This window comes from Centroberyx gerrardi, chromosome 22, assembly GCF_048128805.1.
Source record: "Centroberyx gerrardi isolate f3 chromosome 22, fCenGer3.hap1.cur.20231027, whole genome shotgun sequence".
NCBI classification, from domain to species: domain Eukaryota; kingdom Metazoa; phylum Chordata; class Actinopteri; order Beryciformes; family Berycidae; genus Centroberyx; species Centroberyx gerrardi.
The window spans coordinates 10982133-11005669 of record NC_136018.1 but is presented as its reverse complement, the minus strand read 5'-3'; the positions used below and the strand labels follow the sequence as shown (position 1 = coordinate 11005669).

At 44.5% G+C, this 23537-nt stretch overlaps 1 protein-coding gene across 4 annotated transcripts in view; it reads left to right on the top strand.

Annotated features, from left to right (window-relative positions):
- The first annotated feature begins 7817 nt into the window (after positions 1-7817).
- Positions 7818-23537, top strand: part of LOC139923047 (phospholipid-transporting ATPase IB) — a 40684-nt gene continuing 24964 nt past the window's right edge. The window contains exons 1-23 of one of the 4 annotated variants that reach the window (XM_071913737.2): positions 7818-8037; positions 8732-8876; positions 12508-12607; positions 13298-13396; positions 13510-13555; positions 13803-13843; positions 14290-14363; positions 14684-14753; positions 15668-15795; positions 16022-16133; positions 16608-16776; positions 17038-17165; positions 17285-17362; positions 17641-17729; positions 18018-18062; positions 18790-18865; positions 19021-19209; positions 19312-19361; positions 19462-19531; positions 19640-19724; positions 20146-20285; positions 21730-21868; positions 22985-23049. In XM_071913737.2, the coding sequence (XP_071769838.1) occupies positions 8776-8876; positions 12508-12607; positions 13298-13396; positions 13510-13555; positions 13803-13843; positions 14290-14363; positions 14684-14753; positions 15668-15795; positions 16022-16133; positions 16608-16776; positions 17038-17165; positions 17285-17362; positions 17641-17729; positions 18018-18062; positions 18790-18865; positions 19021-19209; positions 19312-19361; positions 19462-19531; positions 19640-19724; positions 20146-20285; positions 21730-21868; positions 22985-23049 (2094 nt within the window). In that variant the 5' untranslated portion in view covers positions 7818-8037; positions 8732-8775. Of the gene's footprint in view, positions 8038-8235; positions 8877-12507; positions 12608-13297; positions 13397-13509; positions 13556-13802; positions 13844-14289; positions 14364-14683; positions 14754-15667; positions 15796-16021; positions 16134-16607; positions 16777-17037; positions 17166-17284; positions 17363-17640; positions 17730-18017; positions 18063-18789; positions 18866-19020; positions 19210-19311; positions 19362-19461; positions 19532-19639; positions 19725-20145; positions 20286-21729; positions 21869-22984; positions 23050-23537 lie in introns of those variants that run through there. The other 3 variants (XM_071913734.2, XM_071913738.2, XM_071913739.2) reach the window with 3 other exon arrangements.

Here is a 23537-nt window from a genome sequence, read left to right as displayed (position 1 = left end):
CCTTAAGATAAGTCACTATTATATTCGTATGACATTCCTATAGGGACGTGCAGTGTAAAGTCAAAGGTGAGCTTATAGTGTGACCTCATTATAGGCTACTGTATGGTATTTTTGTATCTCATATGACATCACTGTATTAGTCCTATATGATATTAGGCCTATAGTTTATAGTTTTGTTGTGACATTTGTAGTATCCTTGAGTTGTTGTGGCAACATATGCACATTTCAAGATATAATGAAATAATGCAAGGCCTAGATTTTCATGGTTGATTTTCAGGTCATTTTTGCATTAAAACGTCCAATCCAAGCTCATAGATAAGTCCGTAGAAGAAGAACAGCCCATTACTCCGCCGACTTAAAAAAAAACACGTGACCGTTTAAGAGTGCTCCTTATTCTAAGCCCGTGGGGAAATGAAACTCACCTCACCTCATAGGCTTTGCTCATGTATCCACAGCATCTCATACGCTTGTATCCCTAAACAGACTGATTTTAGGCAGCTGCAGATGCGGCCTGCGCGTACTGAAGCGTGCACAGGCCGAGGCCATCGACATTATATAAATCCTGCGTGATGACAAACTTCTTGGTCTGAATGCTTCATCTTCTCTGCAGAGGAGTGGGACAGGACTTTTTACAGCAGGATGTGTGAATGGAGGGGACAGATGGTGTGATGTCACAAAATGGCAAATGGATTTTGGATTGGATTGTCCTGGAAAAGAGCCGCCTGTGTTCAGCTCACCCAGTGGCGTTTAATAGTGACTGGCACATAGGATACATTGTTGGGCTACTTTGCTGTTGTGTATGTGGCTGCATGCCTCCAGCAGCTTCCAGAAATAGAAAGCAGGGCAAATTGTGAGCAGAGATGAGCGCCAACTGGGCCACTGTCTTCAGGCGAGGGGTTCCTAGCTACGCGGTTAGAGAAAAAAAAAGTACACAGTTGTACACTGTCAAAAGATATCACTGTGTATCTTGTTTTCCTGACAGTATAAGAGACAAGGGAGAACACAACTTGCTCTTTTTCTCATCTTATGGAGAAAAACGTTTGTATTTCTTGATCGAAACCACAGCCACAGATATGAATCACACGCCTCTTGTCAAGTGGTTGTAAAACAAAGCTGCTGTCTTTTACATGTCTAAATCTGAACTGGCCATGCAGCATCAGATCATGAGATTCCCTCCTCTGCTCCTATTTCTATCTGTGTTTGCCCTGTCATTTAGTAGACAGGCTGAGCCTTAGACAAGCTAGCACTCCACTTGAAAGAATTTCATTAGCATTAGTGGAGAATTTCAGTCTCAGATGGTCTAAATGTTGTTTCAGAGGGCTTTCCACTTGGACAAAAGACATTTTCTGATGGACAGGGCGGGATATATGTGTGTGTGTGTGTGTGTGTGTGGATGGGTAGGGGGAGTAGGGGGGACATTCCAGTATGAGAGTCAGTTGGTATGTACATGTGTTCCCTCCCAGACTGTCCATGGTGTCTTTCCTGTAATCTCTTGGAGTCTGACCTCTTGATTCTTCGCTCTAATTAGCGTGCTGCCACATCCCTGGTGATGACGTCTGCAGCCGTCAAGCTGTCACATTCACAAACACACACACACACACACACAATAAACACATACACAAACACACGTGAGCGTGAATACAAACATGGTTGACAAAGCATGTTACACTCAAGAAAAAAGTATTTGTGATGAATATGTCCTATGGTTTTTGTAGATTGTCTGTGATAGCCTCCAGTTTACAGTATGGATTTGTATGTATAAGTAAGCACATGTTTAGTCCCAGTGCTGGTGGTTCTAGTTTATGGCAGTCATGCAGCTCAGGCGATGGGTCTGCTTCGGGAGGATAATGACTGGTCGTCATGGCTGCCAAGCTGTTAAAGATGCCATTTGGGAGATGGAGATAACAAACTGCAGCAAATCTGCTTCCATGATGATTAGACATTTACATGAACTGGACACAGGGGGGCGCTCCTGGACAAGCTTCACAACGACAAGCATTTTGGTCAGGACTTCTTTGTACAGCTCTCAAGTGTTTGCCTACATCATGTGTATGCAATCACACTACGCTCTATACAATGCTACCACTGACCTACAGTAAACACACACACACACACAGAGGAAAGCAATGTCTTAAATAAGATCTCCTCTTCCTCTCATTTATTTCTCCTAGACATAGACGAGTTTCATTTAAAATCAGTGTGAGATTTTGAACATTTTCTCATACTTGAAAATACTTGGATTGTCTCACTCTGGTGCATCACGCTTCTCACTTAGCTCTTTCATTTTTTATCTCATGTCCTAATGTGCACTCATTCTATTCTAAGTCTCTAATGGGTCGTGAAAGAGAAACATCTCATAGATCTATCAGCAACCTGTGAGTGTAGCCATTTATAAATGAGATCGTGCTTTCCTGATTTGTCTCCAGCACTTCTTGATGCAGATGTATATTCTTGTGTATCTCTTTAGTGCTCCATAAGGGGGTGGGAGGGGTTAAGAGAAACGATTCAGATATCAATGATTCTAAATGAACACAATATTGAGATACGCTGTTTTTCTCCAGAGATAAAGAAAAGGTGATGTTAAGCGACAGATCTTTCCTATGGGCGCACATACAGAAACACATTCACAGTGTGGGTTCTGACACACAGGTGTGCTGTGTGCGGCATGTGTGTATATTGACTTGTTGTCTTGTGTGTGTTGTTCTCTCCCGCGGCGGTCCTCTCTCTGGCACCCACAGAGCAGTTAGTGTTGACCACCATTAGGCAGGAGTCCGCTGAGCTGCAGGACCCAGGCCTGGGCGCCGGCGCTACCATGCGCGCCCGCCTCGCAGACAGGTTTGACAAAAGTGAGTTTGCTCGAATTAGACTGTATGACACCCCCTCTCTACCCGGAGTCCCAAGGTGCATGTGGCCATGCGCAACGGCTAGGAGCAGCCGCCTCCCAACCCCCGGCCCTCAAGAGCTACAAGGTCTAGTTAATGAGTGTCTCTCATCTGAAAAGGTTAAGACATGATATCATTGTTGTGGAACAAGACCCTGAATACCCTGTAGCTCCTTGGGGCCTGGAGTGACAAACACTGAACAAGAGTTGCACTCTCACTGCATGTGCTTGTAGACAGAGGGGCGACCGCTCATGTGAGAACGTGCTGCTGAAGTCAGACGGATGCACATCGGTGTCTTATAGCTAAACTGCAGAAAATTCACATACGTGTATATGTATGCATGCGTGCAGAACACTTAGCACATGCATTTATGCACATGGCATGCCTGAGTAGAGCATGCACATTGCTGCATGCATGCATGTGACTGTGAGCTGGGTATACAGAGAGTGAGCAGGGCAGTAGCTGCATGCTGGGGCCTTGCATATTTTCTGGCATTACTTAGATGTATGTGCTGAGTGTGTGTGAGAGACAGAGAGAGTGTGTATACACCTGTCAATGTGTGTTTGTGTATATAATGTATATGTGTAAATGTGCATGTGTGTTTATGTGTGTATATATGTGTATACGCATACATTATGTGTCTGTGTGTGAGTATATGCATAGTGTCATCGTGTCTGTCTGTGTGTGTGTGTGTGTGTGTGTGTGTGTGCGCGTGCGGCGGTCTCACCTGTAGGATTATCAGTGTATGGATTAGCAGCAGGGGAAGTTGCAGAGCAGACACAGAGAGGATTATCATCCCTGCTCACTTGGTCCGTAAGAGGCTTTCTTTCCCCTTACTTCCTACTCAGTTACTCTGGCAACTGGACCCACTGGGAACCCTAGCGCCCAGGCCGACCTGGACCTGGATTTAAGGCCTGCAGGTCACCTTGGAGACCAGGACAGCCATGGGACGTAGGGGTCAGAAAGCCAGACGACACTCCGTCGGTAATGCTTTCTTGACCACACAGCGGCATCATGGGCTAGACAGAGGCGTGACAGAAGATGTTTTAGGTTTCAGTCATTTAGCTGATGACTTAAACTGAGTGAGGAGGTAGGGGTTCAGTGTTTTGCTCAAGAACACTTCGACGGGGCCTGTGGGTGTAGAAGGATTCAAACCTGTGACCTTTCCGTTATGGGACAGGGGCTCTAACCATTTGGCCGCCCTGCTGCCCAAGATGGGAAGAATAATTGTTCCGGAATGAAACAAGCGTACTCTGACTTGCCATGGGCATTCAGCTGTGCAAGTGCAATTGCATCTAAATTGTTTTGACAGTTTTTCAGATAATGAAAATGTGGAAACAGTCACATTATCTGTCCTCAGCGTAGCTTGTGGATGTTTGAGTGCTTAGACAGCTGGAGATAATTGTAGTTATTCTACTATAACTGCTGTTATGATTAGTCGCCATTTCTTTTTTGGCTCATTAAATTTCTGAGCTGGGTGTTTGAAAGACAGTACATCTCTATTAGACATAATTGGATTAAATGTGTAGACATCTCAAAAGCAATGTTTCGTGCCATTTAGAGCGCAATTCTGGCAGCTGGGCTAATTGACATAGCACAATTGTCGCTGAGGGAGATTCAGTGATAGTGTCTGACATCTGAGTCGCCTCTTGAGTGAAGCCTGGGGCGCAGCACCAAGGCAGAGTGTCTGGTGAAATATGCTCTGCCATACTGGAGAATGTAGATTAATTATGCAGCCCGTCTCGATCCATTATTCAGGAGCTTGGCCTGCTTTTTAACAGCGAAAGGTTGGCACCAGGCCAGGACAGCTTGGGTTCAGCCCAAAACACGAGATTGGTGCGGAGTGGTAAGATATTATGTTGCCTCTAATGAGTGACGTCTAGTTCAGATGATGGCTTTATGGATTTATCTCAGCTACCAGTCTGTGTTTTCAGACTGGACTGCCCAGATTGTGCCTAGTTGGGGTCACTCTATCTGCCCACTGCAGCTTGTGATGTGTGTTTCTCTGATTTAATACTGACACCGGTATTGAGGATAGAGCTGGTAAAAGGGCTTATTAATCTTCCCTAAATAATGGGAGGATGTTTGCTGGCTAACTAACGCATGGAATTGTTTTTTCAAAAAGAGGACACGTCTTGTTTAAGATCACCAGCCGGTAGTATCTGCTCGCAGGGTATGAGGTCAGGGTGTTTGTTTGGGGAGGATCAGTCTAGTCTTACCTGTTCAGGTGGCCGCAGCTTGTCAGGTCTGTCGTACCTGTCCAGGTAGCCGGGGTGCTTCATGTGTGATTGACCTGGCTGTGCTCTGCTGCAGCTTGCTGCTGACTCAACAGTGGCGCATCAGTAATGAGTTAGGGAGGTGACTGTGCCTGCACTCCATCAGAGATGAGTAACGGAGGCATTGATCTGGCCAGAAATGAATCAGAGCCGGAGTGGGCTGCTGAGAAGGCCAGTATTGATCTGCTTGGAGAGAAAGGTAGAGTGTGAAGGGGAGAAAAGTTAGAGAGGGAGAGAGAGAGAGAGAGAGAGAGAGGAAGAGACAAGGGATACATTGAAAGCAAAGAAATAGATAAATAGAGGGAGAGAAAATAGTTGAAAGACAGAAATCATTGACTAAACAAGCAAGGCATATGAAAAGGAGATAATACACGATGAAATGAAGAGAAAATGGTAAATAAGAATCTAGGCATAAGAAGGTTGCTTGGCGACAGAATAGGGGAACAGACAAGATAAGATGAATATAAAGTAGAACCAGATGAATACATGGGAGAAAGAGATGATAGTGGGTAATCATGTGTGCTGCTCTTCACTACCTTCAACCTTGAAACACCCTTAATCAGTTTTTTACAATCACTCACTATCTTGTTTGACCCCAGTGCTGTTTGCTGTGCGGAGTGCTGAGCTGTGATTGTGACTTACAGCCCCGTTGTTCCTGGGTAATGGCCTGGTGAGAGAGGAGATAGGCTGGTTATTATCATTTTGGATAGACTTTGACCCTTGCTGTCCGGCTTGTGCAGACACTTTGTGGGATGGTGTGGAATAGCGCTCTGCTAAGGTTGGATGTTGGAAATTAACTTATTTAGGAGAATTTCACAGTATTTGTGCTCATAAAATCCCAGGCAGTATTCCTTGGCAAGGGTAGAGTGGGGAGGCACAGTATTAGTATTATACAACCGTAGTATTGTAGTGGGATAAAAAAAAGCATTTTTACCTCAGTTTTACGGCAATTGAGAGGAAAAGGCTACCGCACACTATCCACTTCACTTGCAAGTTAAGTTGATTTTATTAGGAACAATGTTTCAGTACAAAGACCTTTCTCAGGTTATCCTCAAAGAAATGGGAGAGACCATCTTATGTAGGTTTGGTGGATCCACATGGACCAATTAGACTGCGCAAAAAAATGACCTCAATGAACATTATGAATACAAATTAACATACAAGAAATACAAGCAGACCAATCAGATTGCGCCCAAAATTACCTTGATTATTATAAACATTACAAATACAAAATAACGTAACAACACCATGTCAGTGTTTACATATATAAGACTATACAGGGTATTTCAATCCAAAAATACCAAAACAAAAACTTGAGGTATCAGACCTTGATTGTAGCCTAATAGAATATGCGCTAAAGGCATCATACAAATCCCTATTTAAACCATCTATACCAGAACTTTACTTACAATGTATTGTATAAAGTGTAAAATGTAAATAGCAAAGTTATACAAGGTGATTCCTTCATTGGATAAAAATGCTATTATACCCAGATGGAAAGCAATATCGCATCCAAATCTGGTTTGAGCTTTTAAGAAGCTTCAAAGAATTGTCACCTAAAAATGCTTGCAATTGTTTGGATGTTGTATTTTACAACAGTTTTCTGCCAAAACTAAACGCATGCCACCCCTTCAAATAACCCCTAGTTGCACTTGAAAAGATGGAAGAATGGCAGCTCTTTCCTGGGAACATGCAGGTTCTAATCTCTCTTTCAGTGGAAAAGAGGAAGCTTGATGTTCAGTACTGATGATGTACAGTACATCCAGCAGATGAGGCTCAGTGACTGGGTCGAGTTACACTCCCTTTCAGAAAACAACAAGGTAGAGTGGAATATAATTATATAAACTAATTTATGTTGGCCTTCAGTCTGTTGTTAATAAGGGGAAAGAATTACCCTATCCGTCATTGTATAGTTGCAGTGCTGTGGAAATACAATGGGGTTTCAGTTCTGCAGAAACTCAATCTGCCAAGCCCTGCCAGTTATTCTTTTCTAAATTATTGATGCAATTAGCCTACTGTTGTTTTCATGTTCAGCCTTACCCACACAGGCACACTTGCCAACAAATGATAGTACTATCACTTAATCCTATTATAGATTTTAGAATGAAACTACACAAATATCACAAGTCCTTCTAGGAATATTATAAAAGCATTATAGGAATATTTAATGATGACATAGGCCATAAGAATATCAGTAGCCTATGATAAGGTCATTAACTCACTATTGAAACCCACAGGCACAATATCAGGCCCTATAGGAATAATATAAGAATATGATACTGATTTTAGGGGTGGCTTACCTGCTTGATACCAGATAAAAGCATTCTAAAAATTCTTCTGCTTTGCATAATTGGAGATGTGACATAGATGAAATAGTTATGAATCATCTGTTGCATAGCCAACAGGAAAGGCGCGAGGAGAAACAACCTGTAGAAAGTGATCTAGCTGCGGTAACAGTTGTGGGCAACCGGCATTAAGTGATCTCCTGATGGATGGCTGATGCCTCCGGGATGTTATTTGACCCATCTGTACCCGACCGTAGGAGACCTCAAGGCAAATAAGAGGCTTCTGGCCCTTTAAAAGCCCCAGCTTTCCCCCTCCGCAGCACTGAAGGAGCTCCATATGGCTTCCTCCCGTTGTCTGGACCGGTAGTAGTGAGTGCAGCATCAAATTGGAGGGAGAAGAGGGTCCGATCACGCCGGATAAAGGCTTTCCGGGGCGGCAGACGGCCAGATGACAGGGCGGCGGAGCTTGGCGGGCCAGTATCTTTCACAAGGGCCGGGGGCTTCCTTGACAGCAAGACCGAGGGAGGAGAGAGGAGGGACGGGCGTGCTGCTGCATCTGTCCTCGCCCAGGCTCGTCGTTGTTGTGCCAGCTGGGTAAACTGCCGCGTCCCGATCTGTTTGCATTTCTCTTTCTCTCGATACTCCCCACGTTAGGCTATTTGGCGGAGCCGAGGATGGAAAATGTTCCGCTGCTGAAGCTGAGGTGCGGGGGGGGGGGTGAACGAGCCGAGATCACGATGCTTTAAAATGGATGGAAATGACAAAGCCAGGCGGGCGGGGAGGCAGCGGGTCTGCAGGAGAAGCGTGTTGCATCCCTTCTCTTACTTTTTCTTGGATTAAGGATATAAGTAGGGGTAGTAGCCGCGGTGTGCACCAGGTCTTCCCTGTGTTGTACATGGACAAGTTGGCGTGCTCATAAAATAGACAAACCCGGCGTGTTTGTTCGCCATTGTGCATCCCTCAGCACATTCATTATATACAGGGGGTCCCGTGGGCGTCGCGAAACGTGTGTGTGTGCATTGACGGTACCTGCATAATAATACTGAAAGACAAGGGGGGCTGTTTATAACGGGAAACGTCATTGAATCGACCCCGCCGGCTTCAGCATACATCAGCATACAGTAGCCTCTAGTAATTGGTCGCCTTCGCTTTTGAACTGTAAACCACGTCTCTCGTCTATGTCTCTCTCTCTCTCTCTCTCTCTCTCTTCCTCTCTGTCTCTCTGTCTCTCTGTCTTCCACTCACACTCACCCAGCCTCGCCTCTCTCCCATCAATCCAACGGTGCAGGACCTGCTTGCTCGTCCGCCGGTTACCGCAAGGCAGATGATGAGATGTCCGGGACCACTTCCCAGGCGGATCCCGTAGACGCCACGGCGCGGACGGTGCTGCTCAACCGGCCACAAAACACCAAGTTCTGCGACAACCATGTCAGGTAGGTGTCACTCCTGGGCTGCTTTTTGTGCTGACTGCACCTTTTGGTATGATAATGATTGTGTGGGTTGTGCACTAGTGCTGTGAAGATCTATTTTGCCAAAGTTTTTTCGCCTGTTGGCCAGATAAAAGCAGTTGGTTGTACACTAAAAGTCTGAGAGCGGAACTACTTGCACCCAACAGAGAGAGAGTAATATATTTAAAGAAGAATACAACTGCATCTTTCAGACAATGCAAAGTTACCAGAGCAGGCTACATCTCATCAGTTTTGTCCCATATGCCATCACCACCCTTAATAACACCCTCAAGTCATAACCCACTGGACTGTCTTTTTTTTTTCTACAACAATGTGAAATGTCTTCTTGTTATGCCTCCTCTGTCATGGTGTGTTTGTCATGTGTCTGAGTAATAATGCTCTTGTATGAATGTATCTGTCTCTTCTGGTTGTGGCAATGGATTTCCTCCTTGAGATCAAATAAAAGCTCTAATCTAATATAAGTTTATTTTTAAAAGTGGAACAAAAGGTTGATGAGTCCAACCTCTCTGGACATGGAGGGGCATTTCTACTTTATCAATCCACGTAGGGAAGTTCTCTCTTCGCTTGCAGCCTTTTCCACGGAGGTCAGAGTGCAGGGTCAGCTGGTAGGGAGACAGTCTTGCTCATGACACTTCAGCGGAGCGGATATTTGCTCACATGGGGCTTGAACCGAGGTCGCCTGGTTAAAGGACAGCGCGTTTGTATGTTTTTCTACCAGCCGAGCCATGTAACACTAGACTTTGGACTGTTGCTGGTTTTGTTTTTATTATTTTGAAACATTCGCTTTCTTTTTATTTTGCCTCAAGTCACAGTAACGAAAATCTGTTGAAGTTTCTCAGCTCCATGACGACTACAATTTTACAACTGAAAAAAAAATTCTATTGATAACCCTAACCCTATTTAATAACTCACTTATTAAGTGATTGTTTGCAGCTTTGCAGCAGTCCCAAAGGGTGAGGCTAAAGTGTGTCACTGCTTCAAGTCCACTAGAGAATCTCAGTGGAAAAGTGCTTGGCTTAACAACTTAACATGACCGTTTTACTTAATCAATAAGGCCTCATGAATATTTAAAGCTGTCAATGAAAGTAAAGTAACTACACTCAGAGGCATGTACTGTACATAAATTACAGGAAGCACCTTGGCTATGTATATCTGGTTGAAAGTGCATTTTGTGTTTTGTAGTGTAAGTAATACATCGAGAGGAGAAGTTGTGATTGGATTGTTGTAGAATGTGTGGACATTAAGCATCTTTGGATATCAATGAATAGAATAGTCTTTTTTTCTTTTCGTTTTGTTTGGTGATAAAATAATCCATGTTCTTACTCTTCTTCAGTGACAAAATACTGTATGATTCTGGTCAAAGGCTATAGGGGCAATTCTCTTAGTCATGTTGTTTTGCTGATCAGCTCAGTAGAAGGAAGAGGAAGAGGAAGACAATTCTTGTCACATAGTCTAATTTACACACTTTCACCAGAGTATCATCGTTTCACAGAGGCTAGTAGTGTGGCTTGGTGGCAGCTATTTAGCCAGCAGCTGCCACATGTGTGAACTTTCTGCTTGCATGTAGTTATCTGTCCCAGGCAGGGTCGTGGGCAGGGCCAAACGGCATCTACTATTATCAATGTCCTCACACTACTACTATTATCAATGTCCTCACAGCTGTCGTCTGCATATTTCATGGGCACGGCTGTGGCTATAAATGCTTCGTAGTGGCAGTCAGGCGAACAGCGTTAGAGTTTGATTCAAACTGACGCCACCGATGCAATTTGCCCCTTGCCTTTTACCTTTTATTGTTTCTATTAGCATGTACAAACTGTGTCTGGCGCCATAGGGAGCAGTGGGCCCATGTTCTGTGGAGGGAAGGCTTGCCTTTAGTCAGTAGACATTCATTGATCTGCCATTACTGTCAGGAGATTCGATTTTGCTTTAAAAGGAACCTATTTCAGGTCTGCTAATAAGATTAAGGCGAGCGCTCCCCGGCTCATCTGATTGGATCACGTGTGTTGTTCTTCCTCCCCCGGATGATGATTGGAGAGGCGGCAGCAGCCCGACTGCAGAGCCGTGCCCTTTGATGTCCCTGTGTTCCTGTATCTCTTTAGTTTATGTTTTAAAGGTTCAATACCCTTATTGATTTCTCTGAGATTAAAGGCTCATAGCTTTTATCCGAACGCTCTCTTCACCTCCTCTCCATTTCCCACCACTTTCCCTTCCATATGTCACGGTTGTTTTATACACCCTGAGCATTAGTGCTGCTCTCCTTGCTTGTCCTCGGGATACACAAACACAGCAGTAACCTGCTTTAGCATTACTTTAGAAATGTCAATAAAACACTCTAGTTTTGAACAAATCTACCTGCCCATGTCCTCACTTTTACCACTCAGAAGAATGACTCCACTCTGACTTCAGGCCAGTGTTTCTGTCGGCCTTTAATGTATGAAGAACACCGGCCTTGTTGTGTAAGAGCTCTGCAAAGCCACACAGCAGCGGGAGGGCATCACCCCTGCAGCCTGCAGCTGTTAACACCACCAGCAACCTAAACATCCATAGTACTGTATGTAAAATAACACAGCCAGATGTGTGTGCCTGGTGCAATGGAAACGTGTGTGTGCATGTGTCTGCTATCACTTGTCTTTGATTAGGTTAAAGCAGCCTTATCTGCTGGATCAGGGGTGTAGTATCAGTAACTCTGAGGTATCTAGATCATCAGGGTCAGGATACTGTGTGTGTGAGTGTGTGTGTGTGTGTGTGTGTGTGTGTATGTGTGTGTGTGTGTCAGGCAGAAACAGCTGTTGCAACTCTGTTTAGTGTTTGATGTCCCGAACCCAAGTTGTTTGTTTTGGATGTGTGTGTGTATGAGGGAGATAGAAAGAGTAGTTGCGGGTTCATCTCCACGGAGATCCTGATGTGATGAAGGGATGCGGTTTGTTGCTGAAGACACACACACACACGCGCACACACACACACACACACACACACACACACACACACACACACACACACACACACACACACACACACACACACACACACACACACACACACAACCATTAATCGAAAGCCATTGCACAAGCCCTTGAATTTGATAGGAAAAGACAAAGCAGGCCCTGACACGAAGGTTGACTTTTATTTTTAGTGTCTCTCTAAAAGCCCTTACGGTAGCTGCTGGCTAAATCGAGGCTAATCAATACAGTTGACTGATCAATACAGCTGATTGACTGACAAGTTGAGGCTGCCAAAGGCGTCTCCCACTTCTTTTCTGGGGTGTTGGGTCTAAATTTAGGCTATTGAACTGAAGGGCTTGGTCCATTTATAGGGGTGAGTGTGTGTGCACCCTATAATGGATCTGTTTGTCCTCCTTGAGCACACTTGAGTGTCTCTAATAGGTTTTCGAGTACCGCAATAATTGAAACCCAAATGGAGTCTGTTGTTATTTAGTCTTTTAGCTAATACTGCTGCTGTGTGTCAGGCTGCGAAATCATTAGCACAACATTTATGCATGAATTCCCACTTTTGCTAATGCACAATCTGGCTCCGTCTCCGTCTGTTGAATGTAAACAGAGTGTAATGTCTCTTCTTCTGCTGTCTTGCTCTGCAGTACCACCAAGTATGGGGTGCTCACGTTCCTCCCCCGGTTCCTGTACGAACAGATCAGGCGGGCTGCCAATGCCTTCTTCCTGTTCATCGCCCTCATGCAGGTAAACCACACTAATAACAGCAGCTGTCAGCTGCATTGCCTCAGTGTCATATTTGTTTGGATTCGGTCCTTAGATGTGAACGGGTTTATGAAAAGTCTCTCCGGGTTCCAGCTGGAATTTAGAGATGTATATTCCAGATAGGGAAAATCAGGGGATTTGATCAATTCTCTGGCGAAGTCAGGGAATAGCAAGGCATTTTACATCTGAGTCACTTTACAGGAATATACCAGAATGTATTTTACAACTTGTGTCAAGTACCTTTATGCAATTTTTGCATTAGGTTGTGGTTTTCAACTGGGTTTTTTTTCAGCTGTTTATACAATTCTTCACAGCTAGTGTACCCCTCTTTATGCTTTTAGAACTTTCCTGGACGGGAAAAACATCATTAACAAACCAGGAAGGAATTAAATCTTTAGGTCATGGAAGCGCTCCGACTTAGTCATGGAAAGTCATGGAATTTTTACATCAGAGCCTCAACAGGAACCCTGACTTTCATTTTCTACACAGAACTCAATCAGAGTTGAGTAACTTATCGCTGACGGGCTACATTGAGTTCTGGTCTAAGATCAGGATCTTATTCCAGTCTGGCGCTCCAGATACCTGATATATTCCAATGAGTTACTCAACACTCGTTATCAGTCAGCTCATTATCAATGATTTCTGAGTGCCGCCTCTGTTGTCTGCCCTCAGCAAATCCCCGACGTATCGCCGACAGGTCGCTACACCACTCTCGTACCGCTCATCTTCATCCTCACCGTGGCCGGGATCAAAGAGATCATAGAGGACTATGTGAGTACCGCAGCGCCCCCTGCTGCCCGGAGGAATGGGCGGCGGTGACGGTTTTACTCATTTTGTGATGGGACAGTGTGAAGACTAACACATCTTCATCTGCCTCTTTACAGAAAAGGCACAAGGCAGACAACACGGTCAACAAGAAGAAGACAACAGGTATTGGTCATGTGGGTGTGTGTGCGTACGCGTTTATGTGCGTCAACTGTATGTGCGCTTTTCCATGGGTGCCCTTCTGTCTCTTTACTTGGGTTTTGTTCACCTTTCATGGCTGAGTGAACGGCGGTTGTTTGTCACTCACTATAGGGCGAGCCACGCAGCCACAGACAATAGTTTAGTCGCTATGAATACTGTATGAGAGCTGCTCTATAGGCGGGCTGATGGCTGTGTTGTCCTTGTCTCTCAGTGCTGCGGAATGGAGCCTGGCAGACGATCATCTGGAAACAGGTAACACTGTCATCGCAGACTTCATCCCTATTGCTGTCTCACTCATCACTCCTGTCAAGAGCTCTCTTTCTCTCTCTGTCTCTCTGTCTCTCTCTCTCTCTCTCGCTCTCTGTCTCTCTCTCTCTCTCTCTCTCTGTGCTCATCTACACGCTTGTAATTTCCTGTGTCTAATTCTGCTCCAATCAGAACAGTTCAAGCTATGCGCTGCTCACTGTCACTTTTTCACTTTTTCTCTCTTTCTCTCTTTCTCTGTCTTTGCTGCCACTCCGCTGGTCCCAAATTAACCTGCCTCTTGTTCTCTCTCTCTCTCTCTCTCTCTCTGTCTCTCTGTCTTCCTTCCCTTGCCCCCCTGTTGCCCCCTCCCGTCTTTCTAACACCCCACTTTTTCTTACTCCCACTCTTTCTGTCTCCCTCACGCTGTCGCAATGCTGCATCCTGGCCACAAGGTGGCAGTAGGAGACATAGTGAAGGTGACCAATGGCCAGCACCTTCCAGCTGACATGGTTATTGTGTCCTCCAGGTCAGCCTCCAGTGTGTGTTTGTGTGTGTGTGTGTGTGTGTGTGCAAGCATATGCATTTGTGTATGTTTGTGTCTTTATGTTTGTCCATCAGTGGATTGTGGTTTGTTGTCTGTCCTCCATCAACGTATTCCACTCATTTGATCAATTTTTTTTTTAATCCCATCATAGTTTTTTGATATACTAGTTGCATGACAGATTTGTTTTGTTTACCCATCGTGTTGAAATTGGGTTGATGCATTCTACCGTTGTCTTGTGTGTCTTGTAGCGAGTCACACTATCAGTGATGTTGTGTTGATGTGTCCCCGCCTCTTCCCCACAGCGAGCCCCAGGCCATGTGTTACACTGAGACCTCCAACCTGGATGGAGAGACCAACCTGAAGATCAGACAGGTGGGACACAGGGACAAAACTGTGTAGATCTCTTAAAGAAAACACCAGAACTTTGGTGAATACTTCCCATCGTTTGTGAAAGTTCTCATTGCCTGGATACTGCGTGTACTCAGTGTATCAGTGTATGTGTGTGTGTGGGCATTAGGGTTGGACCGATATACAGATTTGTCGATATATTGGGCCGACATTGGCCTTTTATTAAATAAGGATAAATATCGGCTAGTCACGTTGTCCAATGCTGATATGATGGAAATTCCCCCCTGACCACAGCTACATTATAAACAGTTAAACCTGCAATGAATTTGATTTTCTTTGCACATTTCATTTATTCATTTACTTTTTCAATAATGATTTTTTGTCATTTTATTCTTCATTTAAAGCTAGTAATCTATCCCATATTTTCCCTGCCATTGGATAGGTGCAGTGGGTCACCTTGCCGTAAGGAGCTGCTAACCCTAAAAGATTTGCATTAGTTTGGGTTTCAATGGAGAGTTTTAGTGTCACATAATGGTGTCAGTGCTGTTTCAGAGGTTTTTCCACCCTGCCAAGAATACAATTCTGGGGGAACCACTCAATACCTATAACTGTTTGGCATGAAAACGGTCAAATTTAAAGATGCTGAATATTGGCACAAAATGTGGGCCCTTGGCAGCTTCAGTACAAAAATATTGGCATGGGTGTGTGTGCATGTGTGAGCACGCTGCCTCGGTGTTCCTCAGCATTCCTTTCCACTCATGTGAGTCACAAACACACACAAACTCTCACTCTGTTTCTTGGAGTTTGTGTTGTGCTTGTTCTATCTTTCGTTTTTAGTTTTTTATGCTCCTTGTTTTCTGCAAAGTGCTTTGTGACGAGCCCGTTGGTTAGAAGCGCTCTATGAATAAACTTGACTTGATGTGGTTTTGTGTTTCCAGGGTCTCTCCCTCACAGCTGGTCTCCAGTCTCTGGAGGAGCTGATGGGGCTGTCTGGTCGTCTGGAGTGCGAAGGCCCCAACAGACACCTGTATGACTTCACTGGCACACTGCGGCTGGAAAACCAGAAGTATGACCTACACACACACACACACACAACATGCATAATTCTGCCCCGATCACTTACTGAATGACTATAAGAAGCATATGATTGATGATGATATATGAAGTGATGAAACGGTTTCCCCCTGAACGCACCTTTTTGACAGATGAGTTCTTTAAAGACGCAGGTCACCCAAACTTAGTTATAATTTTAGGATATTTATGTTGTTTATCACCTCTCTTTTCCTCCTCAGTCCGGTTCCTCTGGGTCCAGACCAGGTGTTGTTGCGTGGCGCCCAGCTCAGGAACACGCAATGGGTTGTGGGAATTGTAGTCTACACTGGCCATGACTCCAAACTGATGCAGGTAACCCAATGTCTTGTCTTGGTTGTCTGAATTCGGTATACTGTGTAGGATGAGTTTTGGACGGAAAGCCTTGGCCTCGAAACATCAATATTGAAGGCATTTTGGAGCAGTCAAGTTTTGTATTATTGAATTATGAATGAATTCATTCCTTCCTTTTGAAATTCACAGGGATAGTTCAGGCTTTTAAGAAAACTGTCTGATCTATTCTGAACTGTGAGCCTGTTCAGGGCAAAAAGTACATTTGTTTTTCAGTTCAGTTTGGGTTTTTGAGAAATTCCTCTGAAATTTTCATTGTATATGGCAAATTAATTTGTGAAACAAGTGTTTTGAAAGGAGTGTGATGTGGTGGTTTTTAACCCAAAGGACCTGCAGTACACTAAAAAGTAAAACTATTCCTTTAACTCTCACCTACCTAGATTTGTATGTGTGTGTATGTTTCTTACCTATATTATGTATTTCTCGTCCCCCTCCCAGAACTCGACCAAGGCGCCCCTGAAGCGCTCAAACGTGGAGCAGGTGACCAACGTGCAGATCCTGGTCCTCTTCTGCATCCTGCTGGTCATGGCCCTGATCAGCTCTGTGGGCGCCGCCATCTGGAACAGACAGCACACTGAGGAGGCCTGCTGGTACCTGTCCCGCGCTGGTGAGACACACACACACACACACATACACACACTTCAACAGCTACACCTTGCGTTTATTCACAGTAATGAGCTATAGCAATGTACTTGAGGGGTGCTGTTGTGTAGTTGACCCTGAACAGAGAATTTCCCTATTGAGAATCAATAAAGTAGGCCTAGCACATAATTTAAGGGTGAGTAACTGTGTGTGTGTGTGTGTGTTTGTGTGTGTGTGTGTGTGTGTGTGTGTGTGTGTGTGTGTGTGTGTGTGTGTTTATGTGCAGGTGATATCTCCACTAACTTTGCGTACAATCTGCTGACCTTCATCATCCTCTACAACAACCTGATCCCCATCAGCCTGCTGGTCACTCTGGAGGTGGTCAAGTTCACACAGGCCCTCTTCATCAACTGGGTACGGACAACAGTGTGTGTGTGTGTGTTTGTGTTTGTGTGTTTGTAGCGCAATTTTTCAAATGTACGTAGGCGGTCAAATATCCTTGAACTCCTTGTTGGTGTGTTTTTATTTGTCAGGATGTGGAGATGTACTACCCAGAGACAGACACACCAGCCATGGCCCGAACGTCCAATCTCAATGAAGAACTGGGCCAGGTGAGTCCAGGCTCCTCCCCCTCTTCTTCTCCACCTATCAGAACAGTCAATGGTTATGTGACTGAAATTTCCTAGTGTCCTCCTTTTTGAGAAAAATATCAGTCAAATTACAGAAAAATTAACCACAAAAAGACCATTACACTGTGTACTGTTTATAAGTTGGCATGCAGAGTGATCTTTCACCTAAAGCAGGTGTTCAGAGATATTGTTTAAGCTTTCATTACCTAGCGTCTGTTAGCTGATCTCTTCTTTCCTCTTGGCCTCCCTATCTTTCCCAGGTGAAGTATCTTTTTTCCGACAAGACAGGAACTCTCACCTGTAACGTCATGCACTTCAAGAAGTGTACCATTGCCGGAATTACATACGGGTCAGTCGTCTCTCCTTTTAGTAATTCTATCCTACCTCTTAGTTCTACCTGTAGAAGGAGACACCTACATGAAACCTTTCCACAGAGGCTCATTTAATCACTAATTGTTCAAGACTAACTCGTAGAAAAGAACAAGCTAATTTTTAATTCACCCTAAATAGACTGGTAGATTGCATGATTTACTACTTGACCGATTGATATAGTTCTTGCATGCTTGTTTGGATGATGAACTAATCAACTCATTAACTGACCGATTCCTTTGCAATACATCCTCATTGAACACTGCAGCCACTTCCCTGACCTTGACTGTGATCGTTCGATGGAGGACTTCAGGTCAGTGGCCTTCTCCTCTCCGCTCCTCCTTCCTTTCTTTCCAATTCATTCTTTACTCCATTTTAGTCTCTGCATGCTATGAGAAATTAATGTAGTGTATATGCTTTGATCAACACACAGATTTTTAGATTTTTACAACAAAAAAGGAATGAAAATAATAGATACAAATGTTAAAAATTCCCATATGTTATTTCTGTGTCCCAGGACAGTTCAGTCAATGTTTTTTGAACTTGCACCACTCTTTCCTAAATCTAGAAATCAGAGAAAAAGCCCTTGAATTTGCGATGTCACTGAGATGTAAAAAGTTATGCTGTCACACCAAAATGAAGTTTATATTCTAGCATAACTAACAGGTATGAACCAGAATTTAAACCTCATTTGGGAGCAAGAACTCACACAAAAATCTTAAGGGTCAACAAAGTCAGCGTCCCATTCATTGTCTATGGAGCAGTGCCAGATTTTACATCCCAGTAACATTGCAAATTCAAGGATTAGTTCTCCAGTTTCTAACTTTAGAAAGAGTGGTGCACATTCACAAGTATTGACTAAACTGTCCTGGGGCACAGAAATAAGATATGTGAATTTTTAAAATGGGTGGCATTCCCCTTTAATTTTTTGACGCCAGACTATCTTCAAAAATACCATCTTTTTATTTTACATACAAAACACAGACAAAACTGTAACTCCTCCTCTCATCCCCACTTTTTGCCGTTTCTTTCTCTCACAGCAATCTGCCGTCCAGCAGCAATAACTCGACAGAGTTCGACGACCCGGCTCTCATCCAGAACATCGAGAAGGACCATGTAGGTTCTCTCGGACGCTTTTCGTAGATTTCCTCATTTGAAGCAAATTGATTCTGCCCAAAATGACTGGAGGACTGTATGTGTTGTAGATAACCATCTCCTCTCTGGTGTGTGTGTGTGTGTGTGTGTGTGTGTGTGTGTGTGTGTGTTTCCAGCCTACGTCGCCTCAGATCTGTGAGTTCCTGACCATGATGGCAGTGTGCCACACGGTGGTCCCAGAGAGAGAGGGAGACCAGATCATCTACCAGGCCTCCTCGCCTGACGAAGGAGCGCTGGTCAAAGGGGCCAAAGGACTGGGCTTCGTCTTCACTGCAAGGACCCCGCATTCAGTCATCATCGACGCTGTAAGTGTGTGTGTGCGCTATTTATAGTGGTAAGAACTACTTTTTATAGTTCCAAGAAGTGCTTTTTATAGTGGTAAGAACTGAGATTTTTGTGTTTTTCAGAGAGGAAATGAGAAGAGCTATGAGCTACTGAATGTGCTGGAGTTTTCCAGGTAATACCACATACATGCCCAGCAATGTTCTTCTCCATTGTCAGTAATATGACGCTGTAGTGTATTTTGAGACAAAAAACTCCCGTTGTTTCCTCTACAGTAACCGCAAACGCATGTCTGTGGTGGTCCGGACCCCCGATGGGAAGCTGCGGCTCTACTGCAAAGGAGCCGTATGTTTATCCCATTATCAGTTCCATTCAGCACTCAGAATGTTTCCAAACATCTTTTCATTTGACATTGCATTTTAATGCTGAAGCTATTATGTTGTGTTTTTGCAGGATAATGTCATTTTTGAGCGACTGACTGAGGCGTCCCAGTACAAAGAATTAACCATTGCTCATCTGGAACAGTTTGCTACTGAAGGTAAGAAGGAAGCAAGCGAGGAAGAGAGGAACTGAAACCATCCTTTTTTTCTCTCTGTCTGAAAATATGCCATATGTTTGTTTCTCTGGATATCTCTACCAGTTCTGATGTTGGCTTTCCGCATCGATTGGCTATTTCTGCACCAACTATTCTCTGCCTTTGCCTTTACTCTGCTTCACCTTTACATTTATTATATTGCATTATAAACATGTTAGACAAGCATTTAAACTGCAAGAACATTTTAGAATGTGCAATAGTCCCTGTGTCTCCTCTATTCTGTCTCCCTCTCAGCCTTCCTACGGCCTCAAAAAAAACCGTAGGGCCATTGACTCTTGTTTAAAAAAGATCTATTTCTGCTTCATGACCCCGCTGTTTGACTGTCCTCTCCTCCTCTCCTCCTCTCCTCCTCTCCTCCACCCAGGGCTGAGGACTCTGTGTTTTGCCTATGTGGACCTGGAGGAAGGCGCCTACCAGGAATGGCTGAATGAATACACTCGCATCAGCACCGTGCTCAAAGACCGCGCTCAGAAGCTAGAGGAGTGCTACGAACTGCTGGAAAAGGTATACACACCATCCCTCTCTCTTTGTCTCTCTCTCTCTCTCTCTCTCTCTCTCTCTCTCTGTATCAGTGTTCGGGGGCTGCACAGTGCAACATGTACAACAGAAGAAGATGGTCTGATTCGTGGTATTTAAATGTCAGTCGTGCTTGTGTGGGCTGCTAGCGCTGTAGATTTTTGCTTTTGTAGTGCCTTTTTTGTGTTTGTACATGTTCGTGGGTGTTTGTGAGTTTTTGTGTTAAGTGTATTTATTCGTATTTTTGCCCTCTGACTTGATGTGAGATATCTGAGTAAAAACACAGTATCTGCAAGTCCTGAAAAAGTCTAAATTCAAGGCCTTAAAAAGTATAAAAATGTATTAAATACAGTTTTTAGATGTCTTTATTTTTCACCATGTTATGACCGGTTTCTTTTTAAGTTTGATTTTGTTGCATAATATGACATTAAATAGAAGCATTGACAGATTCTTAACATTCTGTGATATCTTGCCAAGGCAAGTCAGTCTCCCTGATACACACACACACACACACACACACACACCTCATGTCTGCCAGCAGGTGGCAGAGTGGCTCTATGATCTCCCCACCTCAACAGCCGTCCTGCACCTCAGTCATTCATCAAGGCCTTACATTGCAATACAAAACACAGTCAGAAGCCGTTTCACCTTAGAAGTGTGTGTCTCGTCTTTTAGGAGAGATCACATAAAGAGAAGTAGTTCTTTGCTACAAGGGGAACTGGTGTGAAAGTCATCTGTTGGTTGGTCAGACGGTTAGCATCGTAGGGAAAAACTGAACAGAAGAATACAGAGTAGAGATTTCAGACGAGAGGATACGCAGGGCAGACGTCAACTGATAGCTGGGGAAACCGAGGATTTAGAGGAGAGAGCAGAGGTGAGAAAAGTGAGAGAAGAGAAAAAAGAGGAAGGAGTAGGAGGAGGGGAGCTCAGACTGGGAGACCACAAGGGTAATTACCTGCACCAGCCTGCCAAAAGCCCCATAAAACTGGAGTCAACAACACAGTAGTGTTACCTTGTGTGTCTGCGTTGAGTGTGTATGGGTCTGCGTGTCTGTGTGTATAATGAGGGTACACGTGTGTTTAAATGCTGAACAAATTAAGGCGAGGGGGGAAAAAGTAATGGGCTGCTTCTTGGCCCAAAGACACAGAGGTCCAACAGAGCTGCTGTACCAACTGAACTGAACTCGCTGGCATCGCCCTCATCCTCAAATTAGATATGGATGATGCTCTCCGGACACGAGAAGCCCTCACAGGCCGGTGTTGTTCGGCTGAAATTTTGGCCCAAGAATATGATTTCCTTATGACCTACTTTCTTCTCTCTTATGCTATCTCGTTCTTGCTCTATCTCTCTTTTTGCACCTGATTAACTCCCCCAATGCTTTTGGGGTCTCTCTCCCTCTCTATGTCTCCCTCTCTCCCTCCGCCGCCATCAGAACTTGATGCTGCTGGGCGCCACAGCCATAGAGGATCGTCTCCAGGCCGGCGTCCCGGAGACCATCGCCACTCTGATGAGGGCCGACATCAAGATCTGGGTCCTGACTGGAGACAAGCAGGAGACGGCCATCAACATAGGTGAGAGGGAGGGAGAGATGGATGGAGAAGGGGAGAAGACAGGTCTGCTTGACCGATACGTGAAGTTTTTTGGGGGGGTTTTCTCAGTTTCTTTTAAAGCTGCACTAGGCAATTTTGCATGTTAGCAGCCCCAAATGGCAGCGAGATGTAACTAAATATTGAGGATTTAATTACCCAGAAATCATGTAGTGTGGTGTCAGTAAACTGCACTCTCCTCAGACCTCTTAGTGGCTGGTGGGGGTGGAGGTGGTGACGCAGTTCAGCCACTGTTGGTGAGTCCAGCTTTCACCGGACAGAGCGCTCTCTGACTGCTGTTGAGGAGACGGTTTTGGATTTTGGTCTTAATTTGTCACTTCCCGTGCACCAAGATTTCCCGCCAGCATACATACCTGACGCCAGAATTTAATTTGGGGAAAACAGGGAAAATCTACGGCATCTCAATTAGGGGGAGATGGCACACTCTTCGCTGCCCCATGTCATGAATTAGGCTGATAAAACGGGTGTATTTTTACATAAAAATCTTGCCTAGTGCAGCTTTAAGTTCTAAAAAAGTGAGTGAGTGGGCAGTCCACTCTCCTCCTTTAGTATTTCTATTCTTTATTTTGGGCCGTGGGAAAGCAAACAGGGAGACGGAGTGGGGTAGACACAGGAGAGATCTGGTGGGATTATATCTCAGGTGTATTTCTGGACACTAAATTCTCATACTTTAATTTTTAAATCTGTGCTGTATTGTGAAATTCTTGTACTTTTTTAATGAATGCAAAGAGGATTGTACATCAGACTTTCAAAGGTTTCTGTGAATAAATATTTCTTTCATAAATTAATCTTTCTTGAATGAATTTGAAAAGCACCTAAAGAGAGAGGATGGGGGAGGGGAGGGGGGGTTATGGAGGGAGGGAGACGATCTGAATGGACAGGTGAAGCGAAAAGTGATGGGAGGATTGGACAGAGGCTGATGGAGGATGAGAAAGGAGTGGGATAGCTGTGTGTACTGGGGTGTGAGAAGGAAGCGGGAGTCATACATGAGACCGGTTTCTCTCTGTGTGTTTTGGCCTCAAGTTAATCTAATCTAATCTCTCCCCCCATCCCCCCATTCTCTCCCTCTCTGTTTCTCAGGTTACTCCTGTCGTCTGGTGACACACGGCATGTCGCTCATCATCGTCAATGAGGACTCTCTGGATGTGAGTAGATCCTCCTCCTTCTTCTTGTCTGTGTACAGTTTGTACAGTATTGGGACTTTGTGTGTGTGTGTGTGTGTACAGATGGGGAGGGGTGGGGGGTCTTCAGAAGGTTACCGTGGGAACCAGGGTGTGGTCCACACCCAGATTGGTGGGTGGGGCTCTTTGTCTGCGCACAGGTGAAGGTAATTAAAGTGTCCGGTGTCCCTTTGGAGAAAGGGATGAAAGGAGACAGATACTGCAACTATCGCTTCTCTCTCTTTCTTTTTTGCCCCCTCTCTCTTTCTTTCCCTCTCTCTCTCTCACTCTGTCTCTCTTTCTGTCCCTCTTTCCCACTGAGTCTTTCTCTCTCTCCCTCACTCTCTCTGTCTCTCTTCTTTCGTTCCCTCTCTCTCTGTCAAACACACATACATACCCAAACATACGTAACATGCACACACATGGCATTCCATGCTTACAGTATTTATGGATTTTATCTAATTTATCTCTTG